Source organism: Scaptodrosophila lebanonensis, unplaced genomic scaffold, assembly GCF_003285725.1.
Source record: "Scaptodrosophila lebanonensis strain 11010-0011.00,11010-0021.00 unplaced genomic scaffold, SlebRS2 tig00001415-arrow-pilon, whole genome shotgun sequence".
Taxonomy (NCBI): Eukaryota; Metazoa; Arthropoda; class Insecta; order Diptera; family Drosophilidae; genus Scaptodrosophila; species Scaptodrosophila lebanonensis.
In genome coordinates, this window is record NW_022060742.1 from 9656604 (window position 1) to 9675405 (window position 18802).

Consider the following 18802-nt stretch of genomic DNA (forward strand, 5'->3'; position numbering starts at 1 on the left):
TGCTGTTACTCTTCAGTTCTTGTTTGCAACTTGTTTGATGGCCGTCTAATTGGCCTGTACATTTCACACGGCTTCCAGTTCCCGACGCTTTCTTCTCGAGTACAATGTGTAACTACTTTTTTCTTCTTCTTTTTAATGTATGTACATATGTATATAGCGCTATTCTGTTTATGTCATTCATCCAACTGTAAATATTTCGTGTGCTCGTACATTTATATATAGTATTTATATATATACAAGTATATATATATATATGTATTTGGTCCATCATTTGCCTCATTGTACAAATTACCGCATCGCCTCTTATTCGACTCCGAGAGTCGTTATATAACAACCATGTACAATGATTTTCTCCATTCTTTCTCTCTCTCCGTCTATTCCTCTCTGCAGGTACCAAGCACAGCTCTTTTCGCGGCCATCCCAAATATCAGATGAACTTAGGTAAAAGAAATACTTTATATATGTACATACATAAATAATAAAAAAAATTATTGTACTATCATTGTTTATTTGGTTAGCTAGTAGAGATGTTCAATTGAAATGCAAGAGTTCACGAATTTAAGTTGAAGCTTTCAACAATTAAAATTGTACCATTTAATATGTAAATGATTCGTAGAAAATAAGAAACTCTGCTTAAAGAAAACAAATGTATTTATTGTAAACGTCATTGAGGGATGCATCATTTTTTCTGACTCAACTCAGTAATCTATAGATTGCTAATATGTACAACAAATAGCTTAATATTTCTAAGTAAAGGTTCTATATACTTGTATGTATTTTTTTTTTTATAACATTCCCAATGCTTCGCTCTACTCTAAAAATCAGTTGATGCTTATGACTCAGACAGCATAAAATTAGTAATACAAGCATTATGTTTGTTGCTCATAAAATTTAACTTTATTATCATAGACAAATACCTAATGTGCAGCCAAACACGATGCCAATAGAACTTAAAGCTGCGCTTTGGTGCGAGACGGTCGGACCACCATGAAAGCTGCTGAAAAACCTTACGTTTCCGCTTACACAACACACACACACACACACAGTCGAACATACATGCATGGGTATATAGTGAGATCTGGCTGTTTCTCCCTTTCTGTACATCTCATTCCCGTATTAATATTTCCTGTCGCGCGTGTATAAATTAACAATATGGGACGAGCGATTGAATTGCCACAGTAGACAACGACAACGAGGGAACCCTTCTCAAATAGTTCTCTATCATTGTTATTATTATTATCGCTTGGTTTTATGACTTTCGAAATCATAGCGCACCCACAGAGATGCGTTCAAGTCGGAAACTCTTCAAATATTTAAATCCACTTGAGGCGGGGCCTAAAACTTGAGCGCTAATAAAACTTGATGTATTCAAAATTGAAATTATTTCACAAAATATGTATGTAAGGCAGTCAATGTAGCGTTCGCGTCACATTTCACTGTGCCGGTTGCGTGTGCCGGCGGGGAAAGAGGGAAATCACGTCCAGCCACCTATTCGTGGGTGTCTGTGGTTGTGCGCAAAACGGAAGTTGCTGCTTTAAACCGTTGGAAAAAATGTAAATTTCTCAATTATTTCGATGCCAGTCCAGCCAAATGCAACACATTCAGCGACTGTGCAAATGCGGTGGCGTGTATTACTTATGTTGGTATCCGAAAGATACATTTGTCAAATAGTCGACGCCCCACAAAACACAAAAACAAAAAGTTAGACTGCCCTGAAACTTCCCAGCATTGAAGGCAACGTTCTTACTGTAATTTTATGCCACTTTATGCATAATTTATGTTCCCAAAGAAATTTAAAAGCAGACACCACACTTGGAAACGAGAGAGCCGGGAGAAAGAGTTGTTATTGCCCTGATCGCGCACTCCATAAATTGCCCGCATTCCTTTGTCATCCGTACATACGATGCGATGGGCGCAAAGAGCGACCTGTTTGCTGGCTCGACCCACTCGACCAACCAACCGACCGACCGACCGACCGCTGCTGCCTTGTCATTCCAGGCAAACGAAACGGGTTTGTCTTCCCAATGTTTTGCTTGACTTGCAGCTAAGAAACAAATACCAACGTTGCATTGTTCGCGTGACACGCGGAAAAGGTAATGACGGGGCATAGAATATGTGGTCGATGTCGAACTCCAACTGGTAGAGATGCGTCAAATTAATTTAAACCCCATCTCCACAATTGTTTACCCGGAAAATCGGTTGTTTAAAGCTTGGTGTAAGACAAACAACTCAGAGAGTTGCAGAGTTCTACTATTTATAAACCAAAGACCCTATTTAAACAGATATGATATTGAAATGATCTGCTGTATATTTGGTCCAGATTATATTTAGAGCAAACTAATGAAACTAACGGGACGTCTTTTTTTTCAAAAAGTTTTCAGAACTGCTCTTTAAAATCTATGTATAAGCTTCACAAGAGTTACCTAAAATGCACTACAAGTTGTACAATTCTAATAGCCCCTACCTTTTATACTTCTATCATTACAGAAGCGCTCTTGCAGTCTCGTCCTTTGCCACACATTCCTGCTGGCAGCACGGCAGCTAGCTTGCTGGCCGATGCTGCTGATATTCATGCAGCCGCTGCTGCACAAAGCCAGGATAGCGGCCTGTCGTCCCTGCACACTCAAAGTCACAGTCAAGGTCACAGTTCGGCAACGTCCGTCTTTGAGACTGCACATCGCTGGACCTCCAAGGAGAATCTGTTAGCGCCTGGACCCGAAGAGGATGACCCACAGCTATTCGTGGCTCTCTATGACTTTCAGGCCGGCGGAGAGAATCAGCTGAGTCTAAAAAAAGGCGAACAGGTGCGCATATTGTCATACAATAAGTCCGGTGAATGGTGCGAGGCACACTCCGACTCGGGCAATGTGGGCTGGGTACCATCCAACTATGTGACGCCGCTGAATTCGCTGGAAAAGCACTCCTGGTATCACGGACCCATTTCGCGTAATGCCGCCGAGTATTTGCTCAGTTCGGGCATCAATGGCAGTTTTCTGGTGCGCGAGAGTGAAAGTTCGCCCGGTCAGCGCAGCATCAGTCTGAGGTTAGTCTTAACACCATAGTATATAGTATAACAATCATAATATAATATTTAATACATCATAGATATGAGGGTCGCGTCTATCACTATCGCATCTCGGAGGATCCCGATGCCAAGGTCTTTGTCACACAGGAGGCAAAATTCAATACCCTGGCCGAACTGGTACACCATCATAGCGTGCCTCACGAGGGTCACGGCCTCATCACGCCGCTGCTGTATCCGGCCCCAAAGCAGAACAAACCCACTGTCTTCCCTCTAAGTCCGGAGCCGGACGAGTGGGAAATCTGTCGCACAGACATTATGATGAAACATAAGCTCGGCGGCGGCCAATACGGTGAAGTGTACGAAGCAATGTGGAAGCGTTACGGCAATACCGTAGCCGTCAAGACACTGAAAGAGGACACTATGGCGCTTAAAGACTTCCTTGAGGAGGCTGCCATCATGAAGGAGATGAAGCATCCCAATTTAGTGCAGCTAATCGGTACGTATTTGAATATATATGTATGTATATATCATTCATAAAGCCGTGCATTTAAAAATCTCTTTAAGCTTTAAGAAATATTAATTAACGTAATCTTGAACTGCTTTTGTCTTTACAGGTGTTTGCACTCGGGAGCCGCCATTCTACATCATCACCGAGTTCATGTCTCACGGCAATCTGCTGGACTTTTTGCGCTCCGCCGGTCGTGAGACCCTAGATGCCGTCGCTCTGCTCTACATGGCCACGCAGATAGCGTCCGGTATGAGTTATCTGGAGTCACGCAACTATATTCATCGTGATCTAGCGGCACGCAATTGTCTCGTCGGCGACAACAAGCTCGTTAAAGTCGCCGACTTTGGGCTGGCACGGCTGATGCGTGATGACACCTATACGGCGCATGCCGGCGCCAAATTTCCAATCAAATGGACCGCCCCCGAGGGACTGGCGTACAATAAGTTCAGCACGAAGTCGGATGTATGGGCGTTTGGCGTGCTCCTGTGGGAGATTGCCACATATGGCATGTCACCCTATCCGGGAATTGATCTCACAGATGTATACCATAAGCTAGAGAAGGGCTATCGCATGGAGCGACCGCCCGGATGCCCGCTTGAAGTGTACGATCTCATGCGCCAATGCTGGCAATGGGATGCGGCGGATCGGCCGACATTCAAGAGCATACATCATGCATTGGAGCACATGTTTCAGGTGGGTGAGGTGGAGGTTTGGGATGATGAAGAAGAAGATAATAATGATGATGATGAATACGATGGCGACGATGACGACGAGCGCGACATCGACGATAGAAATGAGCGCGGGCACCGTCACGGGCTCGGGCTCAGCCTCAGCAAAGGGCGCACGGGTCGCAATGGTGTCGATGTCTATGAAGACGATGGCATTGAGCTTTGATTTCAAACGCCTGAATCGGTCATGGAATGTGACGTCGACGCCAGGCGCAGGCGCCATCAATGTGATAGTAGTGATAGTAATAATGACGAACGTCGTCCACGTCTCGTTTTCTTCGATCTGCAGGAATCGTCCATCACCGAAGCGGTCGAGAAACAACTAAATGCAACGGCAACCACGGCACCTGCGGCCAACAATGCCACAGCATCGGCGTCGTCATCAGCGTCCGCCTCCTTGAGCCTGACACCGCAAATGGTCAAGAAAGGCCTGCCCAGTGGTAATGGTGGTGGTAGTAGTGGTGGCGGCGGCAGCGCCAGCTTAACAGCAGGTGGTCATCACGATCAGCAAGCGAGCACACCAATGTCTGGTAAACATCCACAATGCCATTCAGAGTCCATTATTCATTTTACTAACTAATCTCACATTTTACTGCCACCTAGAAACTGGTTCCAGTTCAACCAAGTTGAGCACCTTCTCCAGCCAAGGCAAGGGTAATGTTCAGATGCGTCGCACCACCAATAAGCAGGGAAAACAGGCACCAGCACCACCAAAGCGTACCAGGTATGAGACACCTATTACATAAATTGCCATACCACTTCCATTAATCTTAACCTGGTAACTTTCCAGCTTGCTCTCTAGCAGCCGGGACTCCACATATCGGGAGGAGGACGCACGCAATTTCATCGACGAGCTAAACTCCAATGGTAGTAGCAATGTTTTCAGCCAGACCCTCTGTAGAAATTTCAAAACCCAAACTACTCCAACCCAAACACAAATTCGAACACAACAACAGTATTCCATTAAGAAATCATCCTCTTGCAGTAGTTTCCTTTACGACATCCTATTTCGAGGTATTTGTCAATGGAGTAAGAATTCCTATTTTAATTATTCTTATGTTCGTTGTTTTGGTTGCCAATGATTTGTTTATAATCGCTATTGGATTCTATTTTTTAACGGTATTTTTGTGTTTTGTATTTTTGAATTGCTTGCTAGTTTAATTAATATTTATTATTAGTTTTAATTAAGTTTATATTATTTTTTAATATAAGTGCTTGCTTCATTCAGAGCTGGGTTTTTAAACTTTGAAAAATCTGGTGATGTAGAAAATTAATGTAAACTGTTAACTTTTTTCTTTCTTCATGCCCAACAAGGTTCTTTGATGTAAGCTTACTTTGTAGTGCCTGGAAATTGTTCTCTTTTTCGAATTGTATAGAATCTTACAGAATCGTAATTAGAAAGAAGAAGTTATAAACTTGCTAGTATAACAACAGCGTAGCACTTAATATATGTTAGAGCAAAACTTTTGTTCAATTGATTAGTTTTTCGGAATCGAATATTTGGAAACAATCAGGTCTAATAACATTATTTCAATTCAATCCAATAATTAAATAATTACTTTTTACTTGCTTGGGAATTAATTTTTAAAAGCTTACTAGAAAATGTATGAGGTTTATTTAAAGTATTTAACAACATTTTGTGCAACTAATTGTTTAAATTAAAATTGAATTAGACTCCGATTGTCAAATAATGAATCAAGATAATGTACTTTTTTATAACTAAACCTCTGGCATTAGAGCTAAGGGAGAAACTGAATTTTATGGAGAGATCAGATCTCAATATAGTAACCAAATGTGGTATTCGTAAGTTTTTTTTTTTATAATGGATCACTATATTCTGAATTTTGTTAAATCGAAAGTTTCAGTTCGTTGTAAGATTGTCGGAGAAGAGGAAAAGGCTACAGTGTATACAAGAATCTTGGTTATCTAATATTTATCGTTATTAATACTTTGAATTTTTTTGTACTTTACTTGGCACTCGTATGTACGTACTTATATTTTTGGTGTTTGTTTTTGTTCGGTGTGCTTCTCCATAAATCTTTTTTGTTTTTCATTGCGCTTTTATTTGTTACGCCTGACAAATATTGTGCCGAATAGGATTGTCGCATCCGGCTCTCCTCATTAACCCATCACATTTTTAAGCATCAAGGTGCTTTGCACAACAATTTGCATGCATGCACCAATCCTTAGAAATATATATTCGTACATTCTCATTGGTTGTTGTGTTTATCTTGCAGGTCTGACACGTGACATTAACAATCTGACGCAGCGCTATGATTCGGAGACGGACAACAATGCCGGGGATCCCGACACAGATGCCACTGGCGATAGTCTGGAACAGAATCTGACAACCGTTGCGCAGAACAAAATGCAACACTCGCTTCACGGTGGCGGCATTGGACCGCGTGCCTCACAACAGCACAGCTCTTTTAAACGTCCAACACCCGTCATGGGCAATCGCGGCCTAGAGACGCGACAAAGCAAACGTTCGCAGCACCATCCAGCCAGGGAGAATTGTCTGGTGGGCGGCAGTAATGCCAGTATAAATGGAAGCGGTGGCGTGCTGGCCAGTGGAGCACATCCCATTACCGTTGGCGCCTTGGAGGTGATGAATGTGAAACGTGTGGTAAACCGCTATGGCACTCTACCAAAACAGGCACGAATTGGCGCTTATCTCGACAGTTTGGAGGACACAAACGAACCATCAACGTCACCATCAGCCTCGTCTGCATTGGCCGCAGTTTTAGACCATCCGGCAGCTGCACGACCAACGCCGGCCATAGTTAACAACAAATTAGCCGGCGCCAACAGTGGCCCAACGGCACAACCACCGGCACCGCCGCAGCAAATGATTCGTAGCAACTCCTCGGGCGGTGTGACAATGCAAAACAATGCCGCCGCCAGTCTAAATAAGCTGCAACGCCATCGCACCACCACCGAGGGTACCATGATGACGTTCTCCTCCTTCCGTGCGACCAACTCGGCCAATTCGCCGAAGCGCAGTATTCAGCAACCGGCGTTGGCTAACTTAGAGTTCCCACCGCCTCCACCACCAGAAGAGTTTGAGGCTGCACCACCGGCAGCCGAGTGTGCCGCTCAAGCTCTACAGCTGCATCTGCAGGCGGCATTGCCCAATAGTAGCTCCAATGATGTGTCTAACACCGCACCCAGCGTCGAAGAGGCCAGCTCAAGATTCGGTGTGTCACTGCGTAAACGCGAACCCTCAACCGACTCGTGCAGCTCTCTGGGCACCCCGCCCGACGCGGCACCCGAAAAAAGCTTCAATCTCAAGGAGAAACTCATAACGGAAATTAAGGACCGTGGCAACCTAAACAACAAGGAGTCCACTAGCATGTCCAATGGCAGCTCCAGCGTCGATCCCGTCTCCCTACTGGTTACAGAACTGGCCGAGAGCATGAATCTTCCAAAACAACAACAACAGAAGCTGCCACCCAAGTCAAGTCCCGCCTATGAGGCCAATCAAACCAATGGCAACTCCAGTGGCACATTCAAGACGCAGCTCAAGAAAGTTGAGCCCAAAAAACTGGGCACATCCGGCCAGAAAACCGAACAGCCGAAATCCATAATTATTGACTACAAAGCGCATCTGCGCAAGGTGGAAAAGGAGCCAATTCAGGGTCAGGGAAACAAGGAGGAACGCAAGCCGAACAATGCCAACAATTCGACTGGCACGCTCCCACGCAAGGATGACAAAAAATTCTGCACAAGCACAAGCACACAAAAGACTGAAATTAAAATCGATGTGACCAACACAAATTCCAATTCCAATGCCAATTTAAATTCCAATGTCAGCGTGGATAGCGAAATGGGAGGAGGCGAGAGTAGCGGCGAAACCGGCAAGCGACGCAGCACAGGTAGTATTAATAGTTTAAAAAAGCTCTGGGAGCAGCCGAATGGCAGCGATTATGCCAGCACACAGTCATCATCTGTGTCTATGGCTATCAACGGTGGCGGTACGCAGCTATCGCCAAAATACGGACTAAAATCCGGTACCATGGTCACTACCCCAACCACCACAGCGTCGGTGTTAGGCAGCCAAAATAGAGCGCAAGTCTCGCCACGCAACGCGGCACACACCACAGGGGGCGGAAATTCGAAACCGTTCGGCGGCACCACCCAATTCAGCCATTCATTTAGCAACAAGCCACCGCCGGCTGCTCCACCACCACCGCCCCCCACAACCAACAATAGCACCAATAGCACTACCACAACCTCCACCATCAGCAGTAGCCATAGCACAAGTCTTAGCACCTGTCTGCCAAAGACATTACAACCAAAACAACAACAACAACAACATGTAACTGCAATAAAAACATCTCTTTCAACGCAACTCTTCACAGATGCCACCGATAGCCACTCCGAAGACACAGCCACTGAGGGCAACAGCAGTGGGTCAATGACGCGGGATAACGAGAACATGACGCAGTCCCTCTATGGCGAGCACTCGAGCAACAACGCCAACAACAAGCAGCTGACTACATCCATCATATCAAGCAGCAACAATAGCACAACATCCACCACCAACAATAGCAACAGCAACAAGCCTGCAGTCCCCCACAAGCCCACCAAACTGACCATTTATGCCACGCCTATTGCCAAAATAGCCGGGGTAAATGTTGGCAGTCTTGTCGATGGCTCCACCAGCAACAATTCCACTCAGATCTCGCGTGAGAGCATTCTGGATCTGGTCACACTGCTGGAGGGTTCGCTCAAGCATCCGGTGAATGCAATTTCGGCCTCACAGTGGCTGCAGCTCAGCGATAAGCTCAATATATTGCAAAATTCTTGCGTGATATTCGCAGACAACGAATCGATGCCACCGCACTCGAAATTCCACTTTCGTGAGCTTGTGACACGGGTGGAGACGCAATCGCAGAATCTGCGCACAGCTGGTAGCAAGAATGTGCAGGATAATGAGCGGCTGGTGGGTGAGGTCGGTCAGTCGCTCAAGCAGATCTCGAATGCCCTGCATAGGTAAATATTAAGAAGGGGGATGGATGCGCAAGGCAGCGGAGCTGATGGCGGCAAGGAATTGTGGCTAGATTCCGAGGGAAACTTTATTAAGCGGAAACAGTGACACCAACCAACACCAAGCACACTCAAATCAAACGCTCCCACCATCCCCCCGGGGTCCTGAGATCCCCCAAAACCAGCGAAGCGGACAGCATCATAAAAATGTCATTAATGCAACACAGCATAACTAAAACTAAATATATTCATACATATATACAGACACAATATATGTATCTAGTAGCATATAATAGCAAACTAAATGCGAAATAGTAAGGATACATATATATATAATATACATATATATCTAGTCATATGAACTGCGTCAACTAAAATTAAAAATGTGGAAGCTGTAGAGCGGAAACTGTAGAGTGGAATCTGTAGCGCGGAAACTGTAGAGTGGAAACTGTAATGTAGAAATTCTAGAGTGGAGCGTGACGTAAAGTACGGGACCTTCAAACTGAGTTGCAAAGCAAATTTGAACAAGATTTCTGAAAGACTTTTTGTTTTTGTTTATGGAATCTTTATGAAACTTTTGAATTTTTTTTCCTAATTGTAAATTATATTTCTCATATATTGTGTTTTATATATTTTTATTTGTTACAATAACCAAACCTATATAAGTACATATGCTAATCAAGCTTCGTTTTTACAACATAAAGACACACCCTACGATACACACATAGGCATAAAGACCTAAAATTATATTACAAATTTATATATTAACTATAAACACATACATACATGCATAAATATATTCATAGAATATTTCAATAAATCTAGTAATTAACACAATTGCATATACACACACATACTGAAGATATTTAAATATATACTAGTCGTAAAGTGTTTTCTTATAAATATTATAAATATACAACTCCCAATTATACAACATGTGCAAGCAAGATAAATCAAGTTATATACATACTTTTACAATTATTGAATGACCATTATATTCACATACATATGTATGCATGTGTGTGGTAGGTGTGAAGGCATAAAAACTCATTTTTCAACGTGTAGACTTTTGGTGTTTTAGCATTACGCATGTGTGTATGTACTCCATATAAATTACTACAAAAAATATTAATAATAGAAAGGCAAACTGACAAATATCAGGACAATTATTAAATTACTAGCAAAACCCAAAGATATTATTAACTAACTACACAGAAAAGATGTTAGTTGCAAAGACTAAAACGATTTCAATTGTTTTCTTTTTATGTTACAAGAATGAAACAACTATGCTTTTAAGAAATAAAAATTGTAATTATTATCTGATATTTTATGAATTTTAAACTACTTTTATACGTAAAAACAATAATTTACATACGCGTATTTTAATTTTTAACTTAGAGTCCGCTTGTAGATTCGAAAAAAAAAAACTAAATCTAAACATACGCTATATATTCTTATATACAAAAGCAAAAACCAAATAAAAACTTATTTGAATGAAATAAACAGAACCAGTGGAACCCTAAAGGGCGGGACCGAATGAACGAAGTGCTCGGGGGTCAAGCCAATGAAAATGAGAGAAAAAATAAAACGAAAAACAATTATGTTAAGTTTAAATTAGCTTGCAGTTAGCATTAAATTCTTCAACGCATATACTGAATTCAAATTCAAAATATCTCTGCTGCATGAAAAAATAATATGGAAAATATTGAAAAGATATGTATAACTTAAAAATAAATTATATGCATATACATGTTCATATAATGCTGTACTTTTTTCCCTCTTATTTGTAACGAAATACAGACATATCGAGGCATCTCGCATTTGTTAACATTTAACAATATTGCAACAATATTCTAGCTATCCATTTCGTAACGACGCACAGTAAGTTTACAAATGCTTTAACCGTATTAAAATCAATCTATCAGCAATAATAATTACTTGACCAGATGAGTGGATACCGAAAAATATCCATAAATGCTAAGCTTTCAAAAAAAAGATAAATTTACAAAGATCTGATAGCTTATTGGAAGCTGTGTATATCTACCTAAAGGAACGATATTTCGAAAAAGAGACCTTGCTCTAAAAATCCTCTATACAAGCCTGAAAAAATGTGCTTAGCGTATAGACGAGCATGCAAATCGACTGACTATGCCGTGTGAACTATATATCAAAATCGTTGATAAATTCAATTTGGATTGTCAGTACAATTTAAAAATAAAAAGGCACATTTAAACCAGTTTTATGTGTGTTATTTTACGCGTATTTCTTGATTGTATATTTAAATCTTTTTCAGCTATGTAGAAATTATTTATACATATATTATTAATAAGACGCAATCTTAAATTAAAATCAATTCGCGTGAACTAGGCATATTATGTAGTCCGAACTTGAGCAGAAAACGCATTTACGCTTTCACTTTCTCCAATTATTTTTTGAAAAGAAAATGAATTCATCTATCGGGGTGGAAAATCACTCTTCAGTGCAACGGTGGCGGTCGTTGTTTGCCAACACACTTGAAAATGCCAGCACAGCACGTTTTCCCGCACTGCACATTTATGGCATATTTAGGCTTTTATGTCTCGCAGGCGCTGTGTACACACTGAACCAACACTAAAGAGCTGAGCAAGAAAGACGAAATAATTAAATAATAGATTATTAGGGATAAATAACGATTGTTTTGTGTTTTCAAATAAATCGTTAGGCAACGAAATTAACGACCACAACGCCCCCAGTAGAGACTGAGTGCAAACCCATTGCCAGAAACCAGAACAAGACCAGCATTACAACAACATCATCAGCAGCAGCATATTAGAAAACCGACTGCAATGCCACTCTTTGGGAAAGCACAAAAGACGCCTGCTGAACTGGTGAAATCGCTAAAGGAAGCGATAAATGCGCTAGAAACTGGTGGTGACCGCAAGGTAGAAAAGGCACAGGAGGATGTCAGCAAGAATTTGGTTTCAATTAAGAACATGCTGTACGGCACCAGCGATTCTGAACCACCAGCGGATTATGTGGTCGCGCAGCTATCCCAGGAGCTGTACAACAGCAATCTATTGCTACTGCTCATACAGAATCTGCATCGCATAGACTTCGAAGGTAAAAAGCATGTGGCGCTGATATTTAACAATGTGCTGCGCCGACAAATTGGCACACGATCACCCACAGTGGAGTATATATGCACGAAGCCGGAAATACTGTTTACATTGATGGGCGGATACGAGGATGCGCATCCGGAAATTGCCCTCAATTCTGGAACAATGCTGCGTGAATGCGCACGATACGAAGCATTGGCAAAAATCATGCTCCATTCGGAGGAGTTTTTCAAGTTCTTCCGCTACGTGGAGGTGTCCACTTTTGACATCGCCTCCGATGCCTTTTCTACCTTTAAGGAGCTCCTGACACGCCACAAGCTGCTGTGTGCGGAATTCCTGGAGGCCAACTATGACAAGTTCTTTACGCAACACTACCAACGTTTGTTGAACTCGGACAACTATGTGACCCGACGTCAGAGTCTTAAACTACTCGGCGAGCTGTTGCTGGACCGGCACAACTTTACGGTGATGACACGGTATATATCAGAGCCGGAGAACTTGAAACTGATGATGAATATGCTCAAGGAGAAGTCACGCAACATACAATTCGAGGCGTTTCATGTCTTCAAAGTGTTTGTCGCGAATCCCAACAAACCGAAACCCATTCTGGACATCCTGCTGCGCAACCAAACGAAACTGGTCGATTTTCTCACCAATTTCCATACGGATCGCTCCGAGGACGAGCAATTCAATGACGAGAAGGCGTATCTGATCAAGCAGATAAAGGAGTTGAAGCCACTACCTGAGGCTTAGTGGGTGGCCAAAGCGGGTAACAGTGATGGGGGTGGCGACAGAGGAAGCAGAAGCAGAAGAACGAGTATTGGCTGAATGAGACGACGAATCGTTGGGATGGTTGGTTGGTTAAGAATGGTATTGTTTAACGAACGACAACGGACGTGTGAATAATATGTGTGTGGGCGTGTTCTCTTCACCTAAGGGCAAAGCAAATGCAAATATATTTTGTGACAGCAGAAGACTCAGCAGACAACGTTAACGACGACAGCAAGACAGCGAGACAGCGACGACAATGGCGACGACGATGACGACAACATTTGTGAGTAACTAAACAATAATTTAGACAAAGCAAACAAAATGATAACGATAAATAACGATAAAGCAAAACAAAATATTATATGTGTAATAGAGTAAAGGGGAAGACATAGCATGTTGCGAATTTAACTAAAAAGAAAACTAAAAAACAACGTACATACACACACTAAAGTTTAATTTTTTTTTGTAAAATCAGTTTATACATCTGTGTGTAGGCAAATGACCTCTCACCTCCCCCCACTGGCAGTACAACCCAAACACTAAACTCCATCACTCCAACGCCTAGTTAGCTTTCAATTATTTTCCTCGTTTGCTTTTCGACACACTGTTATCACTACTATTTTTCATTTGGTTTTTCTATTAAAATAGTTATTGTAATCAAATTTAGCGTTTTTGAAACGGCCCCCAGACAATGAAAATTAAACAAATAATAAATTAAAAGTAATGAGTTGACTTACAATTTAGACATTAGACATTTAAAATGTGCGCAGAAATTAACAGTAAATTATTATTATAAAACCTAACAAAACGAACGAAAAATTGATGAGAGAAATTATAATTCCACAAATAAATTCATCCAAAATACATATGACATAGACAAGCATACAACACAATCTTAATACACAACACACACATACGTACATAGTTAAAAGGGAAGTAAAACAACAATATAATTATAAATATAATAATAAAAACAATTATAATTTATATTATTCCCAAAATTAAAGATAAACAGCCAAAAAAAAACATATTTTGACTTGTTATTTAAAAAAAAAATAGGTGTTAAAAACGTTAGATTGTGTAAAGCCAATTTCACAATAAGTACAAAATATCTGGCCCACAATTTAAAAAACAACTCGAAAGCATGTTCTAAATTTGATTAGGGTGCCCCCTTTTCTTTGCGGGAAATAATTTCAAACTATATATCCAAACTTGTCTATTCTATTATATTTAATTTTAGATTTATTAAATCTAAATAACTTGCAAACAATACCACCAACAAAGGCCCATTAAAAAATATATATATATATTTTATATTATACTTTTTGTAACTAAATACTTAAATAGTATGCAGCCCTGGGCGCACAGCTGACTTTAGCGCGGCATCTCATCCCATGTTTCAACAGTCGAAAACGTACATATGTATGTACGTAATGTATATTTCTATAGTTGGACTATGACAAACAACACGCTTAAGAAATTTCGGGCAAATCATGAGATGTTTTCTAAAGCTGCTGACGAGTCCGTCATAAGTAACAGCAGTAGCAGTGATGATGAAAGTGGCATCGCAAACCCTCGGCTGCAGAGCATCTCGATTTCATTATCGGTTAAACGGAAGCTAAAACATAATAAATACAGACGCACAAGCGATTCGAGACACAAGCACGCCCACCAAATTTCCAGCAATAGTAGCGATGAGGAACAGGAGAACGAGATAATGACTAATTGCAGCACTACTCGAAGGGCCCAAGCAATATTCAGCAGACTGAATTCTTTGGGAAAGAAGGAACGTAAAGCAATACAAATGACAGGGACAAAATTTCAGCCATTGGCAGTTAGCGTGACACAAAGATTACCATTTCGCACAAAGGCGAAGCAAAGCGGTAACGTTGACATCAACAGCCCGCCAATTATTTTAGAGCCAGTTAACAGTCAACCCTTTGAAGACACACTAATTGAATGTTCACCAGCCACCTCGGTAGAGCTTGATGGGAACGTTGTGGCTCCACAGCAGCAGCCGCTGACAGAAATGGTTAAAAAAAGTACTCGAAGCACAAAATGCCGCTGCGTTAAAGGCGGATTGCTGGAAGAGTTCGAAGCTGAGTTGAAGAAGTTACGCATTGATCGACAGTGTCTGGCGAACCTTTCTGCAGCCGGCACCATTGCAACTGTAGTGGATTTATTTGAAACCTTTGGAGTAACGATAGCGCAGGTGCGCACGGAAGACATCAGCGCATCCACATTCAACGTAATAATCGACAAGAAATTGCTGGGAAGCAACGTTCATGTGGGTTCCACATTGCGAATATGCTGTGATGTGGTGCCTCTATTGATTCCACCATCTAGTAATAATATGGTCTATGTTCAGCCCCATAAAATATTTTTATTAGATTAATACAGTTCCTTTTCACTTAAAACTAAAAATAATTAAGTAATTAATTTAAAATTTCAGTTTCCGCTTAGCGTCGCTTTTTCTTTTCTAGCTTGCGTATTTTGTGAAAGCGTCGCGATGTACTCGCTGGTGTAGAATCGTTAATACTCCTGCTGTCATTAGTGTCCTCGCCTTCTGCCACTCCTTCGTTGCCGGTCATAAGGACTGCGGATGCCATGCAGACTACTTGAAAAATGCCGCCGATAAAAAGTCCGTACCGTACAATTATGCTAAATAAATCATCGTCTTCGTATTTATCCAGTGAGATTCCTAAATTTTCTGCTGCCATTCTGTCAATAAATTGAGGAACGTGCAAATTGTTGGGCCTTTATATTTTGTTTATATTTTATGTATGCGTGACAGGGTGATTCTTGCACACCACAGCTCAGCTGTTATAATTGCTACTGTCAAAAAGAAGAAGAATAATTTTTCGACTGCGGTTGTTTTTTTATTGTGCATTTGCATAATAATCTTGTTTCTAGTCACCAGAAAGCATTAAAAAGCAAAGCGTACCGGAAAAATGTCCTGTTTTCGTTTAGCCACTGCCGTCACACGACCGCTTCAGCTAAACAGCACCTCTCCTAATGCTTTCCGTCACGTTCAAATTGCACGCCGACAACTAACTACTTTCAGCAAAAAGAAAAGCGGAAATGGAACGTTCAAACTGGCATTGCTCGGGGCAGGTAAAATCATCTAAGAAGTTAAAGGATACACTTACTTAAAAATATGTTTTCCATCAAGCAGGAGTGGGGGCTGCAACGGGATCGATCTATACCATATATTCCAATATAAATGACAGAAATTCGCACAAGGAGCACGAACACATGCCACCCAAAGTTATTGGGGAGCTACCGGATGTGCGCATAACTAAACGCTTTGTAAACCCTAAGGATACTTCCGGACTGGAGATTGTGCTCTTTCAGTTTCAGACGTGTCCATTTTGCTGCAAAGTGCGAGCATACCTGGACTATATGGGTATCTCCTATTCTGTTGTCGAGGTAGATGCAGTCCTGCGGCAAGATATTAAATGGTCTTCTGTGAAGAAAGTTCCAATGGTTCTGATACGGCAGCGTGATGGCCAGTATGTGCAAATGAGCGATTCCAGTGCAATTATTTCACTTATAGCGACTTATCTAAATGACAACCGCAAGGACATTGGGGACTTAGCCCAGTTTTATCCCCAAATATCTTATTTCGATGATGATGGCAAGAAGAGGCAGGATATTTTAAACAAGTACTTCCTTATGTATCAGGACCGCACACCTAAGAACCTCACAAAAGAAATTGAAGAGTAAGTAGGAATGGAATGTCTGCAATCATATTGTTGAATGTACTTTATTATAATTTTCTACAGAAATGAACGAAAATGGCGCAACTGGGCTGACAATCATTTGGTACACCTTATATCTCCGAACTGTTACCAAACATTAGGTGAGAGCCTGGAAACTTTTGAATATTTCTCCCAGGCTGGAGAATGGGACATTCACTTTCCCAAATGGGAGCGTGACTTAATGGTCTATTGCGGTGCGGTTGCAATGTGGGGTATAAGTAAAATTTTAAAACGTCGACATGCACTTAGCGATGACGTCAGATCGCATATTTATGACGCATTAGATAAATGGACAAGGGAGCTACAGAAAAAAAAATCTAGGTTCATGGCAGGAAAGCAGCCGGGCTTATCTGATCTATCAGTGTATGGCGTTTTAAGCAGTATGGAGGGATGCCAAGCCTTTAAAGATTGCCTTCAAAATACTGGAATAGGTTAGTAGAATCTGGTTTTAGTTAATTTGATTTCTAAGCACACTATATTTTTAGGCAAATGGTTCTATGATGTCAAGGAAGTCGTGCAGAAAAACCGAGGACAATTACGCAGAGAACGTTTAGAAGGTATCGCGCCTATGTCTTAGGAAAACTTAAATATATACTTATTGTGAAAATACACCCAAAGTTTGTTAGACATACGTTATTTTCAATAAATCATTTCATAGTTCAAACTGACAGCATGAATCAATCACAGAAAAAACGCGTAAACTGAACTGCCCTGTGCGATAAATATGTAGTCGATAACGATTGCGCGGTGACACTTTGACAGCTGTAAAGCGACTGTCATTCCATAAAACGCCGCACGAATAAAACTTGCAAATCATTTTGGTACCGATATAAACCATATTTTCGTAAAATGAGTTTTCTTAGCATTGACCATTTCTCCGATTACAAAGTCCATGGAGCACAGCGTCCTGATTTTTCGCCTTACGAATCGAATGGCGGGTAAGTGTTTACAGCGTAATTGTTATTAGAAAATCAGAATCTTCATATAATTATTTGCCACTACAGCTCTATTGTTGCCATTGCTGGAGACGACTTCGCGGTGATTGCAGCAGATACGCGCCTTAGCAGCGGCTACAGCATCCATTCGCGCACTCAAACAAAGTTATTCCAGTTGTCACCTCTCACGGTGCTGGGGTCCACGGGCTGCTGGTGTGACACACTCTCGTTAACAAGTCTGATGAGAGTGCGCATGCAGATGTACGAGCACACTCATCTGAGGACTATGACCACTGACGCAGTGGCGCAAATGCTCTCCATTACCATGTACAACCGGCGTTTCTTCCCATACTATGTCTCCAACATATTGGCAGGCATCGACAAGAACGGCAAGGGCGTTGTATTTTCCTACGATCCAATTGGCCACTGCGAAAATGCAAAGTGTCGTGCTGGCGGCACTGCAGGACCTTTGTTACAGCCAGTGCTAGACAACCAAATTCAATTAAAAAATATGAACTTGGATGAGAAAGATAAGCCGATACTTACAAAAGAGCGCGCTGTTAGTGTGGCTTCGGACACATTCATTTCAGCTGCTGAGCGCGACATCTACACTGGTGATTTCGTTGAAATCAAAATTATTACCAAGGATGGTATTGAGTCTATGACAATAAACCTCCGCAAGGATTAGAAGGGCAACGTGGTTATGGGAATAACATAAACTTCGATCCTCATGTCTTTAATATACATACATATATGATTTCTGCAAATGAATATAATGGATCTGAATGGATTGTTTGTGTAGTGATGAAGCTATTTTAAAAATTAAAGTTTGATAAAGCTTCAAATTTTTGTCTAAATAAAATCGCCTCTACTTAAAATACCATTATGTAGTTTGTTTATTTTTGTCTTGCTTTCATATGTAAGTCATGCAAAGCTTTATAATTAAGGTCTGGGCACACTATGCTAGCAAAATTTTGTGATTTTTTCAAC

The 18802-nt window shown here is 41.3% G+C and overlaps 5 protein-coding genes across 12 annotated transcripts in view; all 5 read left to right on the forward strand.

Annotated features, from left to right (window-relative positions):
* The window catches only part of LOC115632298 (tyrosine-protein kinase Abl), a 32890-nt gene extending 22420 nt beyond the window's left edge, over positions 1 to 10470 (forward strand). Inside the window, exons 2-10 of one of the 8 annotated variants that reach the window (XM_030529397.1) lie at positions 391 to 441; positions 2488 to 3043; positions 3106 to 3521; positions 3640 to 4226; positions 4551 to 4791; positions 4865 to 4985; positions 5052 to 5275; positions 6499 to 8302; positions 8420 to 10470. In XM_030529397.1, coding sequence (XP_030385257.1) covers positions 391 to 441; positions 2488 to 3043; positions 3106 to 3521; positions 3640 to 4226; positions 4551 to 4791; positions 4865 to 4985; positions 5052 to 5275; positions 6499 to 8302; positions 8420 to 9260 — 4841 coding nt within the window. In that variant the 3' untranslated portion in view covers positions 9261 to 10470. The remainder of the gene's footprint in view (positions 1 to 390; positions 442 to 2487; positions 3044 to 3105; positions 3522 to 3639; positions 4227 to 4550; positions 4792 to 4864; positions 4986 to 5051; positions 5276 to 6498; positions 8303 to 8419) is intronic. The other 7 variants (XM_030529393.1, XM_030529399.1, XM_030529395.1 and 4 more) reach the window with 7 other exon arrangements.
* Positions 10471 to 11855: 1385 nt separating this feature from the next.
* On the forward strand, positions 11856 to 13836 carry LOC115632302 (protein Mo25). Its single transcript, XM_030529404.1, has one exon. The coding sequence runs from the start codon at positions 12076 to 12078 to the stop codon at positions 13096 to 13098; it is 1023 nt and encodes a 340-aa protein (XP_030385264.1). The 5' UTR covers positions 11856 to 12075; the 3' UTR covers positions 13099 to 13836.
* A 724-nt stretch (positions 13837 to 14560) lies between these two features.
* Positions 14561 to 15611, forward strand: LOC115632303. The gene has a single exon (XM_030529405.1). It carries the CDS (start codon positions 14573 to 14575, stop codon positions 15509 to 15511), a length of 939 nt encoding a protein of 312 aa, XP_030385265.1. The 5' UTR covers positions 14561 to 14572; the 3' UTR covers positions 15512 to 15611.
* Positions 15612 to 15992: 381 nt separating this feature from the next.
* LOC115632300 (prostaglandin E synthase 2) lies at positions 15993 to 17541 on the forward strand. The gene is made up of 4 exons (XM_030529401.1): positions 15993 to 16230; positions 16292 to 16838; positions 16902 to 17308; positions 17363 to 17541. The coding sequence occupies exons 1-4, from the start codon at positions 16068 to 16070 to the stop codon at positions 17452 to 17454; spliced, it is 1209 nt and encodes a 402-aa protein (XP_030385261.1). The 5' UTR covers positions 15993 to 16067; the 3' UTR covers positions 17455 to 17541.
* Positions 17542 to 17656: 115 nt separating this feature from the next.
* Positions 17657 to 18657, forward strand: LOC115632305 (proteasome subunit beta type-1). The gene is made up of 2 exons (XM_030529407.1): positions 17657 to 17815; positions 17882 to 18657. Exons 1-2 carry the CDS (start codon positions 17727 to 17729, stop codon positions 18498 to 18500), a joined length of 708 nt encoding a protein of 235 aa, XP_030385267.1. The 5' UTR covers positions 17657 to 17726; the 3' UTR covers positions 18501 to 18657.
* Positions 18658 to 18802: the final 145 nt, after the last annotated feature.